At 42.4% G+C, this 17,041-nt stretch overlaps 1 protein-coding gene across 2 annotated transcripts; it reads left to right on the forward strand.

The window, feature by feature from the left end:
* Positions 1 to 3,922: 3,922 nt before the first annotated feature.
* On the forward strand, positions 3,923 to 14,218 carry ARHGAP9 (Rho GTPase activating protein 9). Of its 2 annotated transcripts, XM_031941097.1 has the most exons (18): positions 3,923 to 4,009; positions 4,257 to 4,594; positions 4,965 to 5,185; positions 5,860 to 6,081; positions 6,540 to 6,662; positions 6,964 to 7,035; positions 7,526 to 7,587; positions 7,913 to 8,000; positions 8,317 to 8,412; positions 8,577 to 8,675; positions 8,960 to 9,098; positions 9,293 to 9,394; positions 9,606 to 9,704; positions 10,534 to 10,611; positions 10,772 to 10,825; positions 11,086 to 11,220; positions 11,443 to 11,548; positions 12,025 to 14,218. In XM_031941097.1, exons 2-18 carry the CDS (start codon positions 4,273 to 4,275, stop codon positions 12,200 to 12,202), a joined length of 2,196 nt encoding a protein of 731 aa, XP_031796957.1. In that variant the 5' UTR covers positions 3,923 to 4,009; positions 4,257 to 4,272; the 3' UTR covers positions 12,203 to 14,218. The 2 variants fall into 2 exon arrangements, with proteins under 2 accessions (XP_031796957.1, XP_012407005.1); XM_012551551.3 differs by lacking the exons at positions 3,923 to 4,009; positions 4,257 to 4,594; positions 4,965 to 5,185 and adding an exon at positions 5,556 to 5,693.
* The last annotated feature ends 2,823 nt before the right edge of the window (positions 14,219 to 17,041 follow it).

Below are 17,041 nucleotides of genomic sequence, written 5' to 3' on the forward strand. Positions count from 1 at the left end.
CTGTCAGCTTATTATATGTTATTTTAAAAGTTGGAAAATTTCCTTCATAAATAATAACTTACAATATTTTGGCTGTAAGAGAGATCATAGCTCAAATATATTTGTCTGTGTTATTATTGTTTATGTGATTAATAGATTGTATGGTTAGTAACTTTAATATTTATTTAAGTCTAGGAGAATAAGAGCTTTGATATACAGAGAAATATGGAAGGGAAATATGTCTTCCATGTATGCTTATTAATTATAATTACATAAATTATGTTAAATAAAATGGAGATGACTTGGAGCTAGCTAATTAATGCCATGATATCTATTAATTAATGAAATGCTATTTTAGTCATTAATAAGAAAATACCCAAATATACCCAGAATTGTCCTATAATTCTGTATAAGGATGAATGAGGGAAGTAATAGGCAGATAGGTGACTGATGAGATCCTGAGTAACTAGGTGGGGCAGACAGAGAAAAAATGGAGTACTGATAAGATTACTCTCTGAGGCTAACAGTAAAGAGCACTGATGGGGATCAGGTCAATCTTATAGGTGGCCTCACCTTGCTGTATCCAGTCAGAAATCCAAGTTATGTCACAACCCCAAGGTTAAATTTCCCCTATAAATCTATCCATGGCTCATTCTATCTTTGCCGAGTCCCTTTTGAGTTTAGCCCATTACATCATTCTCCTTCATGGTATCTTTTCTCTCATCCCGCCCATCATGCTAAACCCCTCTATGGATTTAGGCTGCCGGTTAATGGCATACTCCCACCTCATGGGGTGTTCCTTTTCTTCTACTTAATTGAGTTTCACTGGGGAACTTGTCTTATACATTGTTAATTGTTATATACTCTCCTAACTCTATTTCATATTTATCACTCCTAGTATCTAATTGTACCTTTTAATTTTGTCTGTAACCTCTTCTAAATAAACCTACTTTTTGTCAAAGATTCCAACATTTGTTGCCTACATCAATCTCAATATGCGATGCTGCACCCCAAACACATCGGTGACCACTCTAAATTTGGAGGAGGATCATGGAAAACCTCCTGCAATTTGTTGACCCCTGAGATGGGCCTTAAAATAAACTAGAAATTCTAAGAAGCAGAACAGGGAAAGATTCCTGAAATAGTGAAGAGTTTGTATAATGGCATAAAGAACAGATAATAGTAAATATTTGAAACATTAGTACACCAGTTTGTCTAGAACTTAGAGATGATGGGGAGTGATAGATTCTCATATCATTGTAGCAGATTAAAAATAGGGTGATCTCTAAGAGCCCATTTAATTCTGTATCCCATGATCCCTTAAAATTGACCTTAATACTATTGTTCTCTAAGAAACCAGTAGGATGAATACAGAGAGGCTTGGAGAGACTTACATGAACTGATGCTAAGTGAAATGAGCAGAACCAGGAGATCATTATACACTTCAACAACAATACTGTATGAGGATGTATTTTGATGGAAGTGGATATCTTCAACAAAGAGAAGATCCAATTCAGTTCCAATTGATCATTGATGGACAGAATGAGTTACACCCAGAGAAAGAACACTGGGAATTGAATGTGGACTACTTGCATTTTTTGTTTTTCTTCCCAGGTCATTTTTACCTTCTGAATCTGATTTTTCTTGTGCAACAAGAGAATTGTACAAATCTGTACACATATATTATATTTAACATACACTTTAACATGTTTAACATGTAGGAGACTGCGTGCCATCTAGGGGAGGAGGTGGAGGGAGGGAAGGGAAAAGTTGGAACAGAAGTGAGTGCAAGGTCCAATGTTGTAAAATTACCCATGCATATGTTCTGTCAATAAAAAGCTATAATAATAAAAAAAATTAAAAAAAAAAACTACTATGTGCAAAACACTCTAAAAAAAAGTGACCTTAAGTCACAATTTGTTAGAAGCATGGCCAGGATTCCAACCAAAATCCAAATCTAGTGTGCTTTCTATCACTACAAAAAAATGCAGTTAGAAATTAGGTAAATCTTTGATTCAGCAGGGTCTCTAGTGGCTCTGTATCTCAAAGAGGTCATAAAAGAGGGGAAAGGACCGCATGTGCAAAAATGTCTGTAGCAGTCCTTTTTGTTGTGGTAAAAAACTGGAAATTGAGTGGATGCTCCTCAATTGGGTAATGGCTGAACAAGTTATATGAATGTAATGAAATATTATTGTTCCATAAGAAATTATGAACAGGCTGATTTCAGAAAAGCCTGGAAAGACTTACATGAACTGATGCTAAGTGAATTGAGCAGAACATTATACAAAGTAATAGCAAGATTGTATGATGATCAACTATGATGAACTTGGGTCTTTTCAACAATGGGGTGATTCAAAGCAATTCCAATAGACTTGTGATGGAAAGTGCCATCTGCATCCAGAGAGAAAATTGTGGAGACTGAATGTGAATCAAAGGATAATATTTTCATCTTTGTTGTTGTTATTGTTGTTTGTTTGTTTTGTTTTCTTTCTCATATTTTTCCCATTTGATCTGAATTTTCTTGTGCAGCATTACAAATATGGAAATATGTTTAAAAGAATTGCACATGTTTTATCAGATTGCTTGCTGTCTTGAGGAGAGAGGAGAGGGGAAGAAAGGGAGAAAAAATAGGAACACTAGGTTTTGTAAAGGTGAAAGTTGAAGAGTATCTTTGCATGTATTTGGAAAAATAAAATACTATTTTAAAAAATAATTAGGTATAGTCAGAAATAGTACCTTAGAGAAGGCAGCTAAAGCAATTTACCAAACCATTTTAATTAGTTAATAAAACATTAATCTCATTTTAAGATTGGGGGTTGGAGGGAGGAAGAGATCTTATGGCATTTAGTAACAAGCTATTTCTCTGGCTTGGAACAGTTTAACCAAACACAAGGTAGGGAGGGAAGATGGAGAAAAATGAGGCATAGAAATGAGGAACATTGAGAAAGAAAGGAATTGAGAATTAAATGAATAGTAAATCAATGTACTATGCAAATAACCTCTTCTCCTTTGGATCCCAAGCAGATTCCCAAAGGAGAAAGGGAGGATTGGGGAGAAATGTTGCCCCATTTTACAAATGAAAATAATTAAAGGTCAATAATGATTCAGCCAGCTGATGTTGAACCCTGGGGAACTAGCCCAACCCTCTTGTCACATGTTGGGGGAGGGAGTGGATTATCTGATGTCACAGCCGGTGGGAAACTTGGCCACCTTCTCATACGACTAGGCTGTGAACCTAAGGCGGTGTAGAGGAAGCAGAGACAAAAAAAAGGGGGAAAGAGGAGTAGGCCAGGTAAGAAGGGGGAAGAAAAAGTAAACTCTAGATTTGGGGTTAAAGTATACCAGAAGTGCCGATCATGACAGAGGGAAAGCTACACTTCTTTGTGAAATTTTGAGAAATATTTAAACTTTTCATAAGTCAAGTAATGGCTCCCTCATGATCTACTAGAGAATAAGAGTTGTATTAAGATATCTCAGCTCAAGAAATCATATTCTGAGAGAATCTGGAACCCCTGTTTCCACATGTTCTAGCTCAGTCTCTCTCTCTTTTAGTCTCTCTCGTTTTCTCTCTGTCCCTCTCAGTCTCTGTCTCTCTCTTTCTCTCTCTGTGTCTCTCTCTGTCTCTGTGTGTGTATGTCTCTCAGTCTCTCTCTCTCTCTCTCTTTCTCTCTCTTTCCCCCTTCTGTCTCTCTGTCTCTGTCTCTCTCTCTGTCTCTCTGATTCTGTGTGTGTATGTGTGTGTTTGGAGGTCTATTTTTCTGTTTCTAAAATTCAAAGGCAGCACAGGAAACAAGCATTTTAAGTCTAAAATGATACTGAAAAACTTCCACATCTGTGTGTCTTTAGCTCAGTCATTTTCTCTGTCTCCTGGTATCTGCTTTTATCTTCCCCTATGTTTGACCTCCGACCTTATCCAGATTTTTTTTCTCTCTCCCTTCCCAGTCTGGCTGTGGGAACCAGGATCAATGACTCTTCGACACTGGATACAATTGGCCCTGAAAGACACACAAGAGAAGAAATAACAGCTAAGGTTGCTCCTATGATTTCCTGTCCCTGTTAGTTACTCAGTCCTGGACCCAACCCTCTGACCACATCCTCCTCACCTCAAGCATATAATTTCTCTGACATACACACTACCCACCTGGACTTGGGCTTAGAAGTTCTCTATCATGAACCTCTCACTAAATTCCATCAGTCCTGTTGTACTCTAAGAACTAATGTATTGTACTTTGATTCCAGCATTAGAGAACATAACATCTGCCTCCTCCCCTCCACAGGTGACCAGGGCTTCTAATGGCCATGTTCTCTGGCAAATGGTGGCCAGGGACCAGGGACACCCTGGGGGTGGGGACCCAGGGCCCATCCCGGGGAGCCCATCTCTACATCTTATATGACTTCTCCTACATTGGAGCAGACGGCCAGCAAGTGTCTCTGGCTGAAGGTGACCGATTTCTCCTGCTTCGGAAGACCAACTCAGATTGGTGGTTGGTGAGGCCTCTGGGAGCACCCCGAACCACCAGACCCCTTTTTGTCCCTGCTGCGTATGTGGCTGATGAGACTACGGTCATTCGGAGGGCCTCTGAATCTACTACTAGCCAATTCCCCCGTACCCTTAGTAAGTGAAACCTTTGTCTTCCCCCCCACTCTTCAATGATCCCCACTCTTGATCCAGTTTCTTACCACACCCCTAATTATTGAGTAATTCTTACTTCAACTGGCTTTTCATGAGTTTTTAGCAAATGATCCCCATATGTCTAATAATCTCTAATCATAATCTCTAACAGCTCCAAGTTTTCCCAGGCATCTGGGGCATTTCAAGTCCTATTTCAATTCTACCTATCCTCATTTCACTTCCCCACCATGTTCCCTCTCTATCTTCCATCTTTCCATTACCCATCTCACACTAATTAAGACTCCCAGAAAAATGAGACCACCTGAAATTTGGGAGATTACGCATCTATTTCCCTCTCCCATTCTCTCACCAGAACCAAGTCGTTTTCACTCGTCCTTGGGAGAATTGTCCGTGCCTCAGTCATTCCGGTGTAAGCCTCCAAGCCTGTCCTGGCAGCCTCCTCTTCCAGCAAGAATACAGAGAAGTCTCAGTGCCACTGGACTGAGTCCTGGCCCACCGCAATCCCCCTCGGGCAGCCTGACTGGGCAGTCGGGCTCTCAAGAAGACCTGAGATCTAGGAACGGAGCTAACACAGTGAGAAATTTCCCCCTTTCCCCAAAATCCTTGCCCAGAAAGCTCCTTGCCTTTTCTGTGCAGTGCTGAAAAGAGCAAATGGTCTGGTTCCCTTGCTCCAATCCACTCACCCCAAAGCCCCAGGGCCCTGGAATGCGCTGTCATCTCTGAGGTCTAAACCTCTCACCTCCTCTTATAGTCTCGGGCACGTGGCATTCACTCGGCCGGACTGGGAAGGGAGAATGTCCCCCCCTTTAGATCCCGAAGTTAGGGGCCTCCAGTCTCTTCTACAAAGAGAGCCGGAGGAGGCGTGTGGAGGTGGAGCCCTAAACTCCTCCCCGCCCCACCCCACCCCCCAAGCCGGCGGCATGTTCCCCTTTCCTTTAGCCTTGGGGTTAGGGTTGTGTGTTGGGGGGAAGTTGGCAACAGGAAGCTAGTAGGAGTAAAGTTAAGGGGAGGGGAGCGAAAGGATTAGAACGGCTGAGGGCAACTCTCCCAGCACCTGGGGCTCCCCAAGCAGAAGCTGGTGGTAAGAATGGAGGGCTCTGGGGGGTGGAAGTGGGAAACGACTCCCTAGCCCGGGGCAAGGAGGAAAGGGCTGTCGGGTTGTGGAGAAGAGGAAACAAAGTGAAGGAGCTCGGATTAGCATCCTATGACCGCCTCTCCCCCTGCTTCTCCCCCTCCCTCTTTCCCAGAAGTCGGGACCCTGGTCCCCCATGTCCGAGCCCCCTCTGTACTGTAACCTGGTGGACCTGCGCCGCTGCTCCCAGACCCCACCCCCAGGCCCCACTCGGCCCCCACTACAACGGCTGGATTGCTGGGAACAGCATCTGGACCTCGACTCGGGTCGCTGTTTCTACGTGCACTCACTGACAGGACAGGCGTCCTGGAAGCCTCCCCGAAGAGCTCGGGAAAAGGTGAGACCTTTCATCTGAGAAAATGAAAGGCCTTCCTCTTTGGAGTCTACAACTACCCTTTCTCTCGCTCCGGACACCTCACTCATCTCCGCCCCTCCTCCTTTCAGAGGTGAAATTTTCCCTCGGAGGGATTTCCTCATCCTTGCGGGATGGAGCACCAGAGGGTCTGTGGGAGACCTTTTAAATAAAGGGATTCTTAGGATTTATTATGTCATCGTCCTCTTTAACCGTCTGGGGAACCCTGTGAGCCTCTCTCAGAATCACGTTTTCGCATGCATAAAAGGGAAGCAAATTATATTATAAACCATACAACAAAAAAGCTATCAAAATTAGAAAAAAAAAATTACACAACAAGTTCCTGGGGCATAGACAGGTTAAGAACCCCTCTTTAAAGTGAAGAAATTGGGGAGGTTGTTTTGCAAAGTCATTTAGTTTCGGTTGTTTCCCCTTCCCTTCAGACTCCTGACTCCATGGAAGGGACCCCGCACCTGGGGAGAGATGCCCGAGCCCAACAGGCTGAGGAGAAGAGTGCTGGAGCCCGGGATCAGGTGTCAGAGACCCAGGAGACGCTCCCCACGCAAGTGAGACATCTTTGGCTCCCTCATCATCCCCGGTGAAGTTACTTAGTCCTGCCTTTGCTCAGGGAGCCCGCCCCACCCATCAAACTCCCCACTCCCCCCAAAACAAATACTGCATCTCGGTTGACCTAGGTTGATCTCTCCTTCGCGGTTTCCTTTGTTCCCCGCCCACCCCCGCTTCTCAAAGGCACTCTCTCCTTCCCTCTTCCGCCGGACTCCGGAGTTGAGTTGGGACTTCTCCACAGCCCACGTTTCCCATTTCTTCTCCCAGCCCTCAGTCGGTTTCACCCTCTCCCCCTTCCAGATCTCCATTTCGGACAACTCCAGAGGCACCCCGGCCCCGAGACCCCAGCCTCAGCTCCTGGATGATCCTCACGTGAGTCCTCGGGGTCTCCAGGACCCTACCCAATCATTTCTCTAAAAGTCCCTCTGCATCTCCACTTCCATAGTTTTCAGCAAAACACTTTCGGGGTTTTGTTCTCCCTTGAATATTCGGATATTCATTGGGCACTTTGTTTCGCCTCCCTCCCAACTTCGGGCGATACTTTTCAGTTTACTTATACTCTGCAACTCGCCGTCCCTCTTAGAAAATAAACCCGGACTGTGCTATCTGCTGGTCCCCATACCACCCCCCCCCTCACTTCGCGTCCCTTACACCCCTTCCCCCACGTCTTCCAAGCATAATAAATATTGCTTGCTTGAATTCAGAGCAACCCACCCCTTCTCCTAAATATCCATCCAGCTTCTGGAGACGGCTCCTGGGCTTCAGGAATGTGTGAGCAAATAAACTGAATCTCCTCTGGGATAACTCCTGAGCCCCTGGAACCCACCTCTTTGGGGTCTAATGATGATTTTCCCTCACACAGGAGGTGGAGAAGTCCGGGATGCTCAACAAGACAAAGATTGCTGAGGGGGGGCGCAAGCTCAGGTGAGCATTGAGGAGCTGGTCATGGGGGGTGGGAGTTGAAAGATGAGAGCAGCCATGAGACCTTCTTTTGGGTCCCCTATCCCCTTGGCAATCTGGGCAAGTCTCTGTATCCTTCTCACAATCATGTTTTTAAATACTTAAAATAAAATACATAGGATTATGAAAGAAATTGAAGATTAGTGAAAATATAGATAGGATATTTTTTCCATTCAAGTTCATGGACTTCTAAAATCTATCCCTAAGAATATCCTGATCTAGGAGGTGGGGTATTGATTGGGAGAGTTATTTCCTTAGGGTATGATGATCTTTCAAATGCTCCCTACAGGAAGAACTGGGGTTCGTCCTGGGTGGTATTGGCAGGAAATAGCTTGGTGTTCTACAAAGTTCCTCCGGCTTCGATTCCTACTGGATGGGTGAGAGTCCTGTGTTCTGGGGAAAGGGTTGTTGGAGTAGAGGGTCTACACCGTGAGGAAGGGAGGAGAGGGATGGCAAGTGGGAAATACATTTTTCCTCCCTATTCGCCCACTGGATTGGAGAACTGAGAGACAACGGTGGTGAAAATAGGAAGGAGATCAATGAATAAATATAAAGTGAGTTAGGAGGAGCTTACCATCATTACACCTGTTTCATGCTCTTAGGTGGTGGGGGATTGATATCCCAATGAGTTAGACGCCCTAAAAGGGAACAGTAATGGCCTTAATTTTCTCTTCTGATCCCACCTTCTCATAGGGTCCAGCTGGCAGTCGGCCAGAGAGCAGTGTGGACTTAAGAGGGGCAGCTCTGGCCCATGGTAAACATCTGTCCAGCCGCCCCAATGTCCTGCATGTGAGTGATGCTCCATCCCATCCCTTCCTGATCTTCTGCCCATTATCTCTCTTCCCAGTATCTTTCCATTTCCAGAATCAGGCCCCATATATTTCCTAAATATCTGCCTTATCCCGTGTCACATTTTCCCACCACTAAACCTTTCTCCTGGACCTGACCCTCAGGTGCGCACTGTCCCTGGACATGAGTTCCTGCTGCAGTCTGATGATGAGACAGAGTTCCGAGCCTGGCACCGGGCACTTCGGGATGTCATCAACCGCCTGGTCAGGGGGCCAAGAGCCCTGGGAGTAGTCGGGGCGGGAAATCCAGGGATAAGGTTGGGCAGAGGAGTTTGGTCAAACCAGATTTGAGGAATGCGTCTGGAGGAAGGTGTGAGACTAACTTTGGAGCCAAGGGTTAAATGAATATGCAGATTCCAAAAGCCAGGAATCTCTGCCCCAGAGCTGCAGACTAAGGAAAACAGTCTCTCCCTACCTCTCCACTCCCTCTCCCTAATAATTCCTGGATCCCCTCTTCACCCCAATACCAAGCTCTGGTCTCATTCCAGGAGCGTGAGAACCCTCTGGAACTGCGACTATCTGGGTCTGGGCCAGCTGAGCTTGAGGAGTTGAGCCAGGGTGAAGAAGATGAAGAACCAGAGCCGAAGCCTCTGCTAGGATTTCGAGGAGGAAGCCGCAGGATCTCTTGTAAGAAACTGAATTTAGCGGGACAGCCTGAGCCAGGAGGCAGAGCAAGATCAGAAATCAGGGAACAAGTTGGGCCAGAATCACTGTGACCAACCCTCAACGAGAGGAGGGGTACAGGATGCTCACTAAGGTCTGAGGCCTTTCTCAGCAGCCCTTCCCGGCTTCCTATCCCAACCCTACATTTACTTTTTCAGGTCGGGGCCCTGAAGAGCCAAATCGTGTGAGGAACAAGCTGAAAAAACTGATAGCAAAGAGACCTCCCTTGCAGAGCCTACAGGAGCGTGGACTGCTCCGAGGTGGGAAGAAAGGGATAGTAGGGCTGTCTTCTCCAAGATCTAGGGGGTTTGGAGAGGGATGCTCACTACAAATTGGGGGAGGAGTGTAAGGAGGAGAGGGGATTTATGTTTAGGATAATCTGCCCAGCTTTAATAAGAATCTTAATAAAGATGATAATAAATAATCATTAATCTTAATAAAAATGTCTTCTTTTTCTTCTGTACCTCCCAGACCAGGTATTTGGCTGCCACTTGGAATCTCTGTGCAAGAGAGAAGGGAGTACTGTGCCAAATTTTTTCAGGCTCTGCATAGATACTGTGGACAAGAGAGGTGACTTTCCCATAGAGTACTAGTTTCTCATTCCCTCCTCCATCCACCACACACACAAACTTCCTTTAACTCCTGACTCTTTCCAAAATCCTTTCTGTGGCCTTTGTTTTGGACTGTCTAAACTTCCCAGCTCTCCTCCCCACCCATCCCAGGTCCTCTGTACATCTTCTAGAAACATTTTCTGGATTCCTTTTTACACTTTCCTAATTCCCTCAGATCTTCAGTTCATTCAGCAAATACATATTAAATTTCTGCTAAATTAAGGAGATTGGGCTAGTGTTGAATTCACACATCCTGATCAAAATATGCATACAATCTTATTGAAGTTGGAAAGGATCATAAATACCTATGAGATAAATACTTTTGTTAGGGCCAAGAAAGAGAACTCTAAGGAGGGCCAGATCACTTTCACTTAGGTGATGAAAAGGGAAAGTCAAGTAACACTTTCTGATGGAAAGTGGCCTTTGGGTCAAGCCTTAAAGGAAGAAAGCAAGTTCAAATGGAGGCATCTATCCAAATTATGATCTAAGACCCAAGACAGAAGGCAGAACAAAATTGAGTGGCCAGTATTTTAATTTGACTGGAACTTGGAATAGTGAAGGGAGTAACAAAGAGTTGGAAAAGGAGGCAGGAGGCAGACTTTAGAGGAATTTAGATGCTAGGACCAGAAATTTGTACCTTCAGGGAGTAGGCATTGGGAATCTCTGAAGGTTTTTGAGAATTGGAATCCTATGATTAGAATAGTAGATAACTATTTAAAGACTGGGTTGGAGAAAGGGTAAAACTGTTCCTAGGTTCATTTCTTTGCCTTGTCTTGTTTGATCTTTAGGTCTGGATGTTGATGGTATTTACAGAGTCAGTGGTAATTTGGCTATAATCCAGAAACTTCGGTTCCTGGTGGACAGAGGTAGGAGAAACAGAAGTTAGGTATCAATGTTGGTATGTGGGCAATTGGGTAAGGATAATAGAATCCAGTTGGAAAGTTTGAGGGATGGAGAAATATCCCAACTCTGACTAGAAGGATTGTTTAACTGGCACTGATCCCTCTCTTCCCCTGTGTCTGGCAGAACGAGCAGTCACGTCTGATGGAAGATACCTATTCCCTGAACAGCCAGGACAAGGTACTTACACAGAGCTTCCACTTCCCCAGTTTTTTCATATCTTTTGAGTGTTCCATGTCTTCCGAATTTCAACCCTCTTTTAGAAAGGCATCTAAACCTCAATGGATTGTCCCCAGCCTCTCAATTCCCTTTACTAAGTTCCAGGATAGCCCCTGCTTGTGTTCTCCTCATAATTCCTAATAATCTCCGCATTCTTTTTGTGTTTCCCTAACCCTCCCCCCTGTGCCCTTTTTTTGCCCTCCACATCCTTCCCCCCACAGAGGGCCGCCTGGATCTGGACAGTGCAGAGTGGGATGACATCCATGTCGTGACTGGAGCCTTGAAGCTTTTTCTTCGGGAGCTTCCTCAACCCCTGGTCCCTCCATCACTGCTGCCACCCCTTCGAGAAGCCCTTGGTAGGGGTTGGGAATTTAGAAGGACTTTTGATAGGAGGGTAAATGGGAGGTAAGAAATAGGAAACCTCAGTTCCTATGGAGAAGAAGGAGATGTGTCCTTTAGTGTGGGGAAGAAATGCCAACAGCAGAAGGCTTAATGAAGTCATGCCCTAAGTCTGCTCCTACCCTATATAGGATCTAGCATCTTCCCTATACCTACTTCTACTAACCCCCTCTCTTTAGCACTTCCTGAATCATCGCAGCGTTTGTCCCGGGTACAGGAGCTCATAGGCTCAATGCCAAAGCCCAATCAAGACACACTTCGGTGCCTCCTGGAACATCTATGCAGGTAATGATGGAGGAACACCTGTGAAGGAGGGGTAGGGATGGGGGGAAATTCCTTGCAAATGGAGAGGTCCAGGTAGAAACTGAGCTAAGGTAAAGACATCTGTACAAGTAGAGCTGAGGGAGCTTTTGTGTTAGTGGAAAAGGGAAAAATGGCAAGTAGAGCTACACTTAAGGTCTGATTAGTAGGGAAGAGAAGGGAATAAGTATTTATTAAGCACCTACTGTATGCTAAGTGTTTTATAATTTATCTCATTTATTTCATTAGGAAGGGTCATTAGAAGTCAAGGACAAGAGGAAAATGGGGCAAGGCAGGAAAGTCAGGACTAGAGACATAAGGAAAATTCACAGCTTCCCTTTTTCTTCCTTTGATCCTTCCTTCCTTCCTTTCTTCTTTCCTTTTACTCTCCCACCCTAAAGTGGCTTGTATTCATGTAATGTGTATAGTGATACAAATCATCCTCTGTCTTTGATCCCCAGGGTGATAGCACATGCAGACAAGAACCGAATGACTCCACACAACTTGGGTATTGTGTTTGGACCAACACTGCTAAGACCAGAGCAAGAGACCTCTGACCCAGCTGCCCACGTCTTCTATCCTGGACAGCTGGTTCAGCTGCTGCTGAATGACTTCACCAGTCTCTTCCCTAATCCATGAATCCTGGACTCTACCCTATCCAAGGTTGTTGAACTGATCTCAATTCTGAAAATGAGGGGCAGGAGGGATAGGACTTCTGTTTGTTAAACATAACATTTGAGGAGGACTTCCATCTGTCATTTTCGTAAAACTTTCATTTGTTTAGACACACTTTAAGGAGAATATCTGTTTCAAAAGGTGATTTCCATTCTAAAGATTTCCCTATGAGGGGAACCTGTGGTTTTTTTTTAATTGGGAGAGAAGGTTCTTTGTTAAGGGAGTCTGGGACATTAATCTCCTTTAAATTCTGTACCACCTAATTTTATCTTCTTGTATTGGGAAGGATTATCAGGGTCATTTTCAATAAGGAAGAACTGAGCCCCCACATAACACCCTGGAGGTAACCTGAACCCAAAGAAAAGGGATAAGATTTCCCTCTTAACTCTGGGTTCATTGTGTTCCCAATCAAGGACTGGAACTCTGCAAATCTTTTAAACAAAGCTTAGATATGGCTCCTACTTACAATCTCCCCCAAAGGTGGGTAAGAGAGTCTCTTCCACAAAAGGTATAGGATACCTAAATACAGCTGTTTCCTTTCCTAAGTAGCTACTAAAGCTGCTGTTACATTTTAAATTCAAAAGAATTATCCATGTATTAACAAATATTTGAAAATAAAATAATATATTGCAGCTATTATAGAATTCTCAAGAGATAAAGCCATTTTATGTGATTGCTGCTGCTAAACAAATATCTCACATTCGACTTTGATTGATACTGTCCAAGAAAATGAAAAGATTCAGATCTTTTGGCCCAACCAGGAATAGGTCTTTGTTCCTAGTTTCAAGATGAATCCTATGATCACCTTTTTTCCTGGAGAAGCATAGTTGATGGAAGCATCTTGAGTTGGGCAGCCATCATTGATTCAAAAACTTAGAAACTTCCAAAATTGTCAGGTAGACACCAAGGTTGGAAAGGATCCATCTGAGGGTCTGTGGTTGTGGGTAACAGATCTATGCTTAGGAAAGAAAGACAAAACAGTAGAGACAACCAGGGATTTAAGGTTTAGTCTCAGGTTCAAGTAGAAAGCACATGCTCTTGCTGCTATGTACTAGTAGCCACCATTGCTATGTCAGGGTGAAGATGGGAGAGAAATCGCTTCCCCTTCTCACTGAAAGTCCAAAGTAGAGTTGGCAAAATCCTAAAGCAATATGCTCAAAAAATAGAGTGAAGCCTTTCTATCAACTATTGGGGGGGAGGATTCCTCCAGATTCAGTTGCCAACTATCTTCAATAACATTTAATTCAGAAAAATGAAGGGAAATCAGGAGTTGCTGGGTCAGGCAAGCCCTTTAATGAGGGAGAGGAGCTTGAGGATATGTTCAACCAAAAAAGCACTGGAGAAGTCCCCTGGTCCAGAAGATTGATGGGCTTCCAAATTTATACCCCTTATATTCATTTCCATAGATCAAAATCTAAGACAAGGCCCTAGATGGTGAAGTGGAAGCATAATCTAGCCAAACTTTCCCAGAATTCCCTCCAAAAAAAACTTTAAAATAATACCTCAAATTGAATTATGGAGTTGTAGAGCCAACAAAAGGTCAGGGAAAGATATTTTTTCCAGCCTAGGAGTTCAGCAAGAAAGGTCTGTTACACTGGGGTGGGAGCCAACCTGGAGCATCCTCAGTATCAGTCTCAACAGCAGTGGACCTTAGAGCCTGCTACAATAGCAATAGCAGCAGCTTCGGAAACTCTCAGGCTCTGAGATGGTAAGAGGGTCAGACGACCAATCAGAAAGAGACTACAGAAAATTCTCTGTGAAAAAAAGAGCTACAACCAAGGCTTCAAAGAAAAATGCTAATTAGGCAAAAGACCAATAAGAATTTCTGGAAAAATTAAAGAAAGAGATGAGTGGTAGTAGAAAAAATTGGGAGAGGGGATAAAAGTAATTCAAAAAAAATTAAGGAGGAGAAATAACAGCTTGGTAAAAGAGAATAATACTTTGAAAACCTCAGTGCCTAATGGTAAAAAAAAAAAAAAAGTACAAAAGCTCAGTGACAAAAATAATTCCTTTAATTATTATTTAATTATTTTCTTTACTTTCTTTACCTTTAAAAATTAGAATTGGGCAAGTGGAAGCTAATGACTCCATGAGATATCAAAAATAATAAAACAAGAGGGCATCTAGATGGCACAGTGGGTAGAGCACTAATCCTAAAGAAAGGAGGACCTGAGTTCAAATTCAGCTTTAGACACTTAACCTTTTACTAGCTGTGTGACTTTAAGCAAGACACTTAACCTCAATTGTCTTGCCCCCAAAAAAATCAGGCAAAAAAATAATAAAGTAAAAGAATGAAAAAAGGAAAAATGTGAACTATCTCAATGAAAAAACAACTGACCTGGAAAATAAATCACAGAGACATCATTTAAGAATTATTGGGCTGGTGCAGCTAGGTGGCACAGTGGATAGAGCACCAACCCTGAAATCAGGAGTTCTTGGATTCAAATCTGGTCTCAGACACTTAATATTTGCTAGCTATGTGACACTGGGCAAGTCACTTAATGCTAATTGCCTCAGAAAAAAAGAAAAAAGAATTATTGAGCTGCCTAAAAGGTGTGTGTGTGTGTGTGTGTGTGTGTGTGTGTGTGTGAGAGAGAGAGAGAGAGAGAGAGAGAGAGAGAGAGAGAGAGAGAGAGAGAGATCAAAAGAAAGAGCCTAGACATCATATTTCAAAAACTATCAAGGAAAACTTCTCTGATATTCAGAAATCAGAGAGCAAAATAGAAATTAAAAGAATCTGCCAATCACCTCCTGAAAGAGATTCCTTAGATGAAACCTTGCAGGAATGCAAGAGCCAAATTCCAGGGCTTTCAGATAAAGGAGAAAATATTACAAGTAATCAGAAAGAAGTCATTTAAATATTGTAGAAGTACAGCCAGGACCCTACAGATTCCACATTAAAAGAGTAGAGGGTTGGAATATGATGTTCTGGAAGGCAAAAAGAGCTAGGATTATAATCAAGAATAATCTACCCAGCAAAACTGAGTATAATCCTTTGGGGGAGAAAATGGATATTTAATGAAACAGAGGACTTTCAAAACACTCCTCATGAAAGAGAGAGAGAGACAGAGACAGAGACAGAGACAGAGACAGAGACAGAGAGACAGAAAGAAATAGACTGAGAGAGAGCGAGAGAGCGCAAACGAGCTGAATAGAAAACTTGACATTTAAATATACTTAAAAGATTCATTAAAAGGCAAATGTGAAAGAGTAATCATAAGAATCTCAATAGAGTTATGTTTATGTTTCTTAATAGGAAGATGATTCCTGTAACTCCTAAGAACTTTATCATTATTAGAGTAGTTAGAGGGAAGTCTAAATAGACAGAGGGCACAGATGTGAGTCAATTATGTTGTGATGATTTAGAAAAAAATGAAGGGGTGAAAAAAGAAATGCACTGGGAGAAGGGTGAAGGGAGAGGTAGAATAGGGGAAATTATCTCCCCAAAAAAGAAGTATATGAGGAAAGCTTTTATAGTGAAGGAGAAAACAGGTGTCAGGCAATGCTTAAACTTCACTTTCAAGGCAATAAGTTCATAGAGGAAAGAATGTATATGTGTGCTTTAGATGTAGAAAACTATTTTATTCAATAAGGAAATAGGAGGGGAAGGGGATAAGAGAAAGAAGAGAGACTGGATTACTTGGTCAGAAGCAAAACAGACTTTTGAAGAGAAAAGGGTTAGAAAGAAAGAGAGAAAGATAACAGAAGAAAATAGGATAGAGGGAAATGCACAGTAATTATAATTGTGAATTGGAATGTGAATGGAAGGAACTCATTTATGAAATGGAAGTAGATAGCAGAATGCATTAGAAACTTTTTGGATTAGAATCCCTAAATATGTTGTTTACAAGAGACATAAGAAACAGAAAGATACAGAGTTAAAATAAGGGGCTGGAGCAGAATCTATTATGCTTCAGTAGAAGTTAAAAAAAAAAAAGGAAGGAGTAATAATCATGATCTGAGATAAAGCAAAAATAAAAACAGACCTAATTTTAAAAGAGGTGATCATAGTGAATAATATTTTTTTAAAATTATAGCTAATTTTTCTGATAGAGACCTCATTTTTCATATAAGGAACTGAGTCAATTTTTTTTAAAAAGAGCCTTTCCCCAATTGATAAATTGTCAAAGGATGTGACCATATATTTCCCAGAAAAAGAAATCAAAGCTATCTATGAGCACTTGAAAAAATGTTCTATATCATTATTGATTAGAGAAAGACAAATTAAAACAACTGTTAGGCACCCCTTCATACCTATCAGGAACACTAATGAACTAATGAACTATTTGGTGAAGGTGGGAACCAGCCCAACCATGCTGGAGAACAATTTGAAATTGTGGTCACAGTGCTGTAAAATGTGCATACCCTTTGACCCAGCAATACCACTACTAGATCTGAATCCCAAAGATATCAAAGAAAAAGAAAAAGAACCAATGAGTACAGAAATATTTTTCACAACTCTTTTTGTTATGACAAAGAATTGGAAATTGAAGTGTTACCCATCAATTAGGGAAAGGCTGAACAAATTGTGCTATATGTTTGTAATGGCATAAAAAATGATGAGTAGGTTGGTCTCAGTAAAATATGGCAAGACCTTTTTGAACTAATAAAAGGGAAATGAGCAGAACCAAAAGGTCATTGTACACAACAGCAATATTGTCGTGATGATTAATTGTGAAAGACTCAGAGACTCTGATCAATATGATACAAGATAATTCCAAAGAACTCAAGATGAAAAATACTTTCCAAAAATGAAATGAAAAGTGAAAAATGCTTCCAAAAAGAGAACTGATAAACTTTGGG

Source organism: Sarcophilus harrisii, chromosome 5 (assembly GCF_902635505.1).
Source record: "Sarcophilus harrisii chromosome 5, mSarHar1.11, whole genome shotgun sequence".
In the NCBI taxonomy this organism is placed as follows: domain Eukaryota; kingdom Metazoa; phylum Chordata; class Mammalia; order Dasyuromorphia; family Dasyuridae; genus Sarcophilus; species Sarcophilus harrisii.

Coding starts and splice junctions, on each gene's coding strand:
- ARHGAP9 (XM_031941097.1), top strand. CDS start 4,273: ATGGCCATGTTCTCTGGCAAATGGTGGCCAGGGACCAGGGACACCCTG. Junction 4,595..4,964: donor CCAATTCCCCCGTACCCTTA/GTAAGTGAAACC, acceptor TTCTCTCACCAG/AACCAAGTCGTTTTCACTCG. Junction 10,826..11,085: donor CCCTGAACAGCCAGGACAAG/GTACTTACACAG, acceptor TTCCCCCCACAG/AGGGCCGCCTGGATCTGGAC.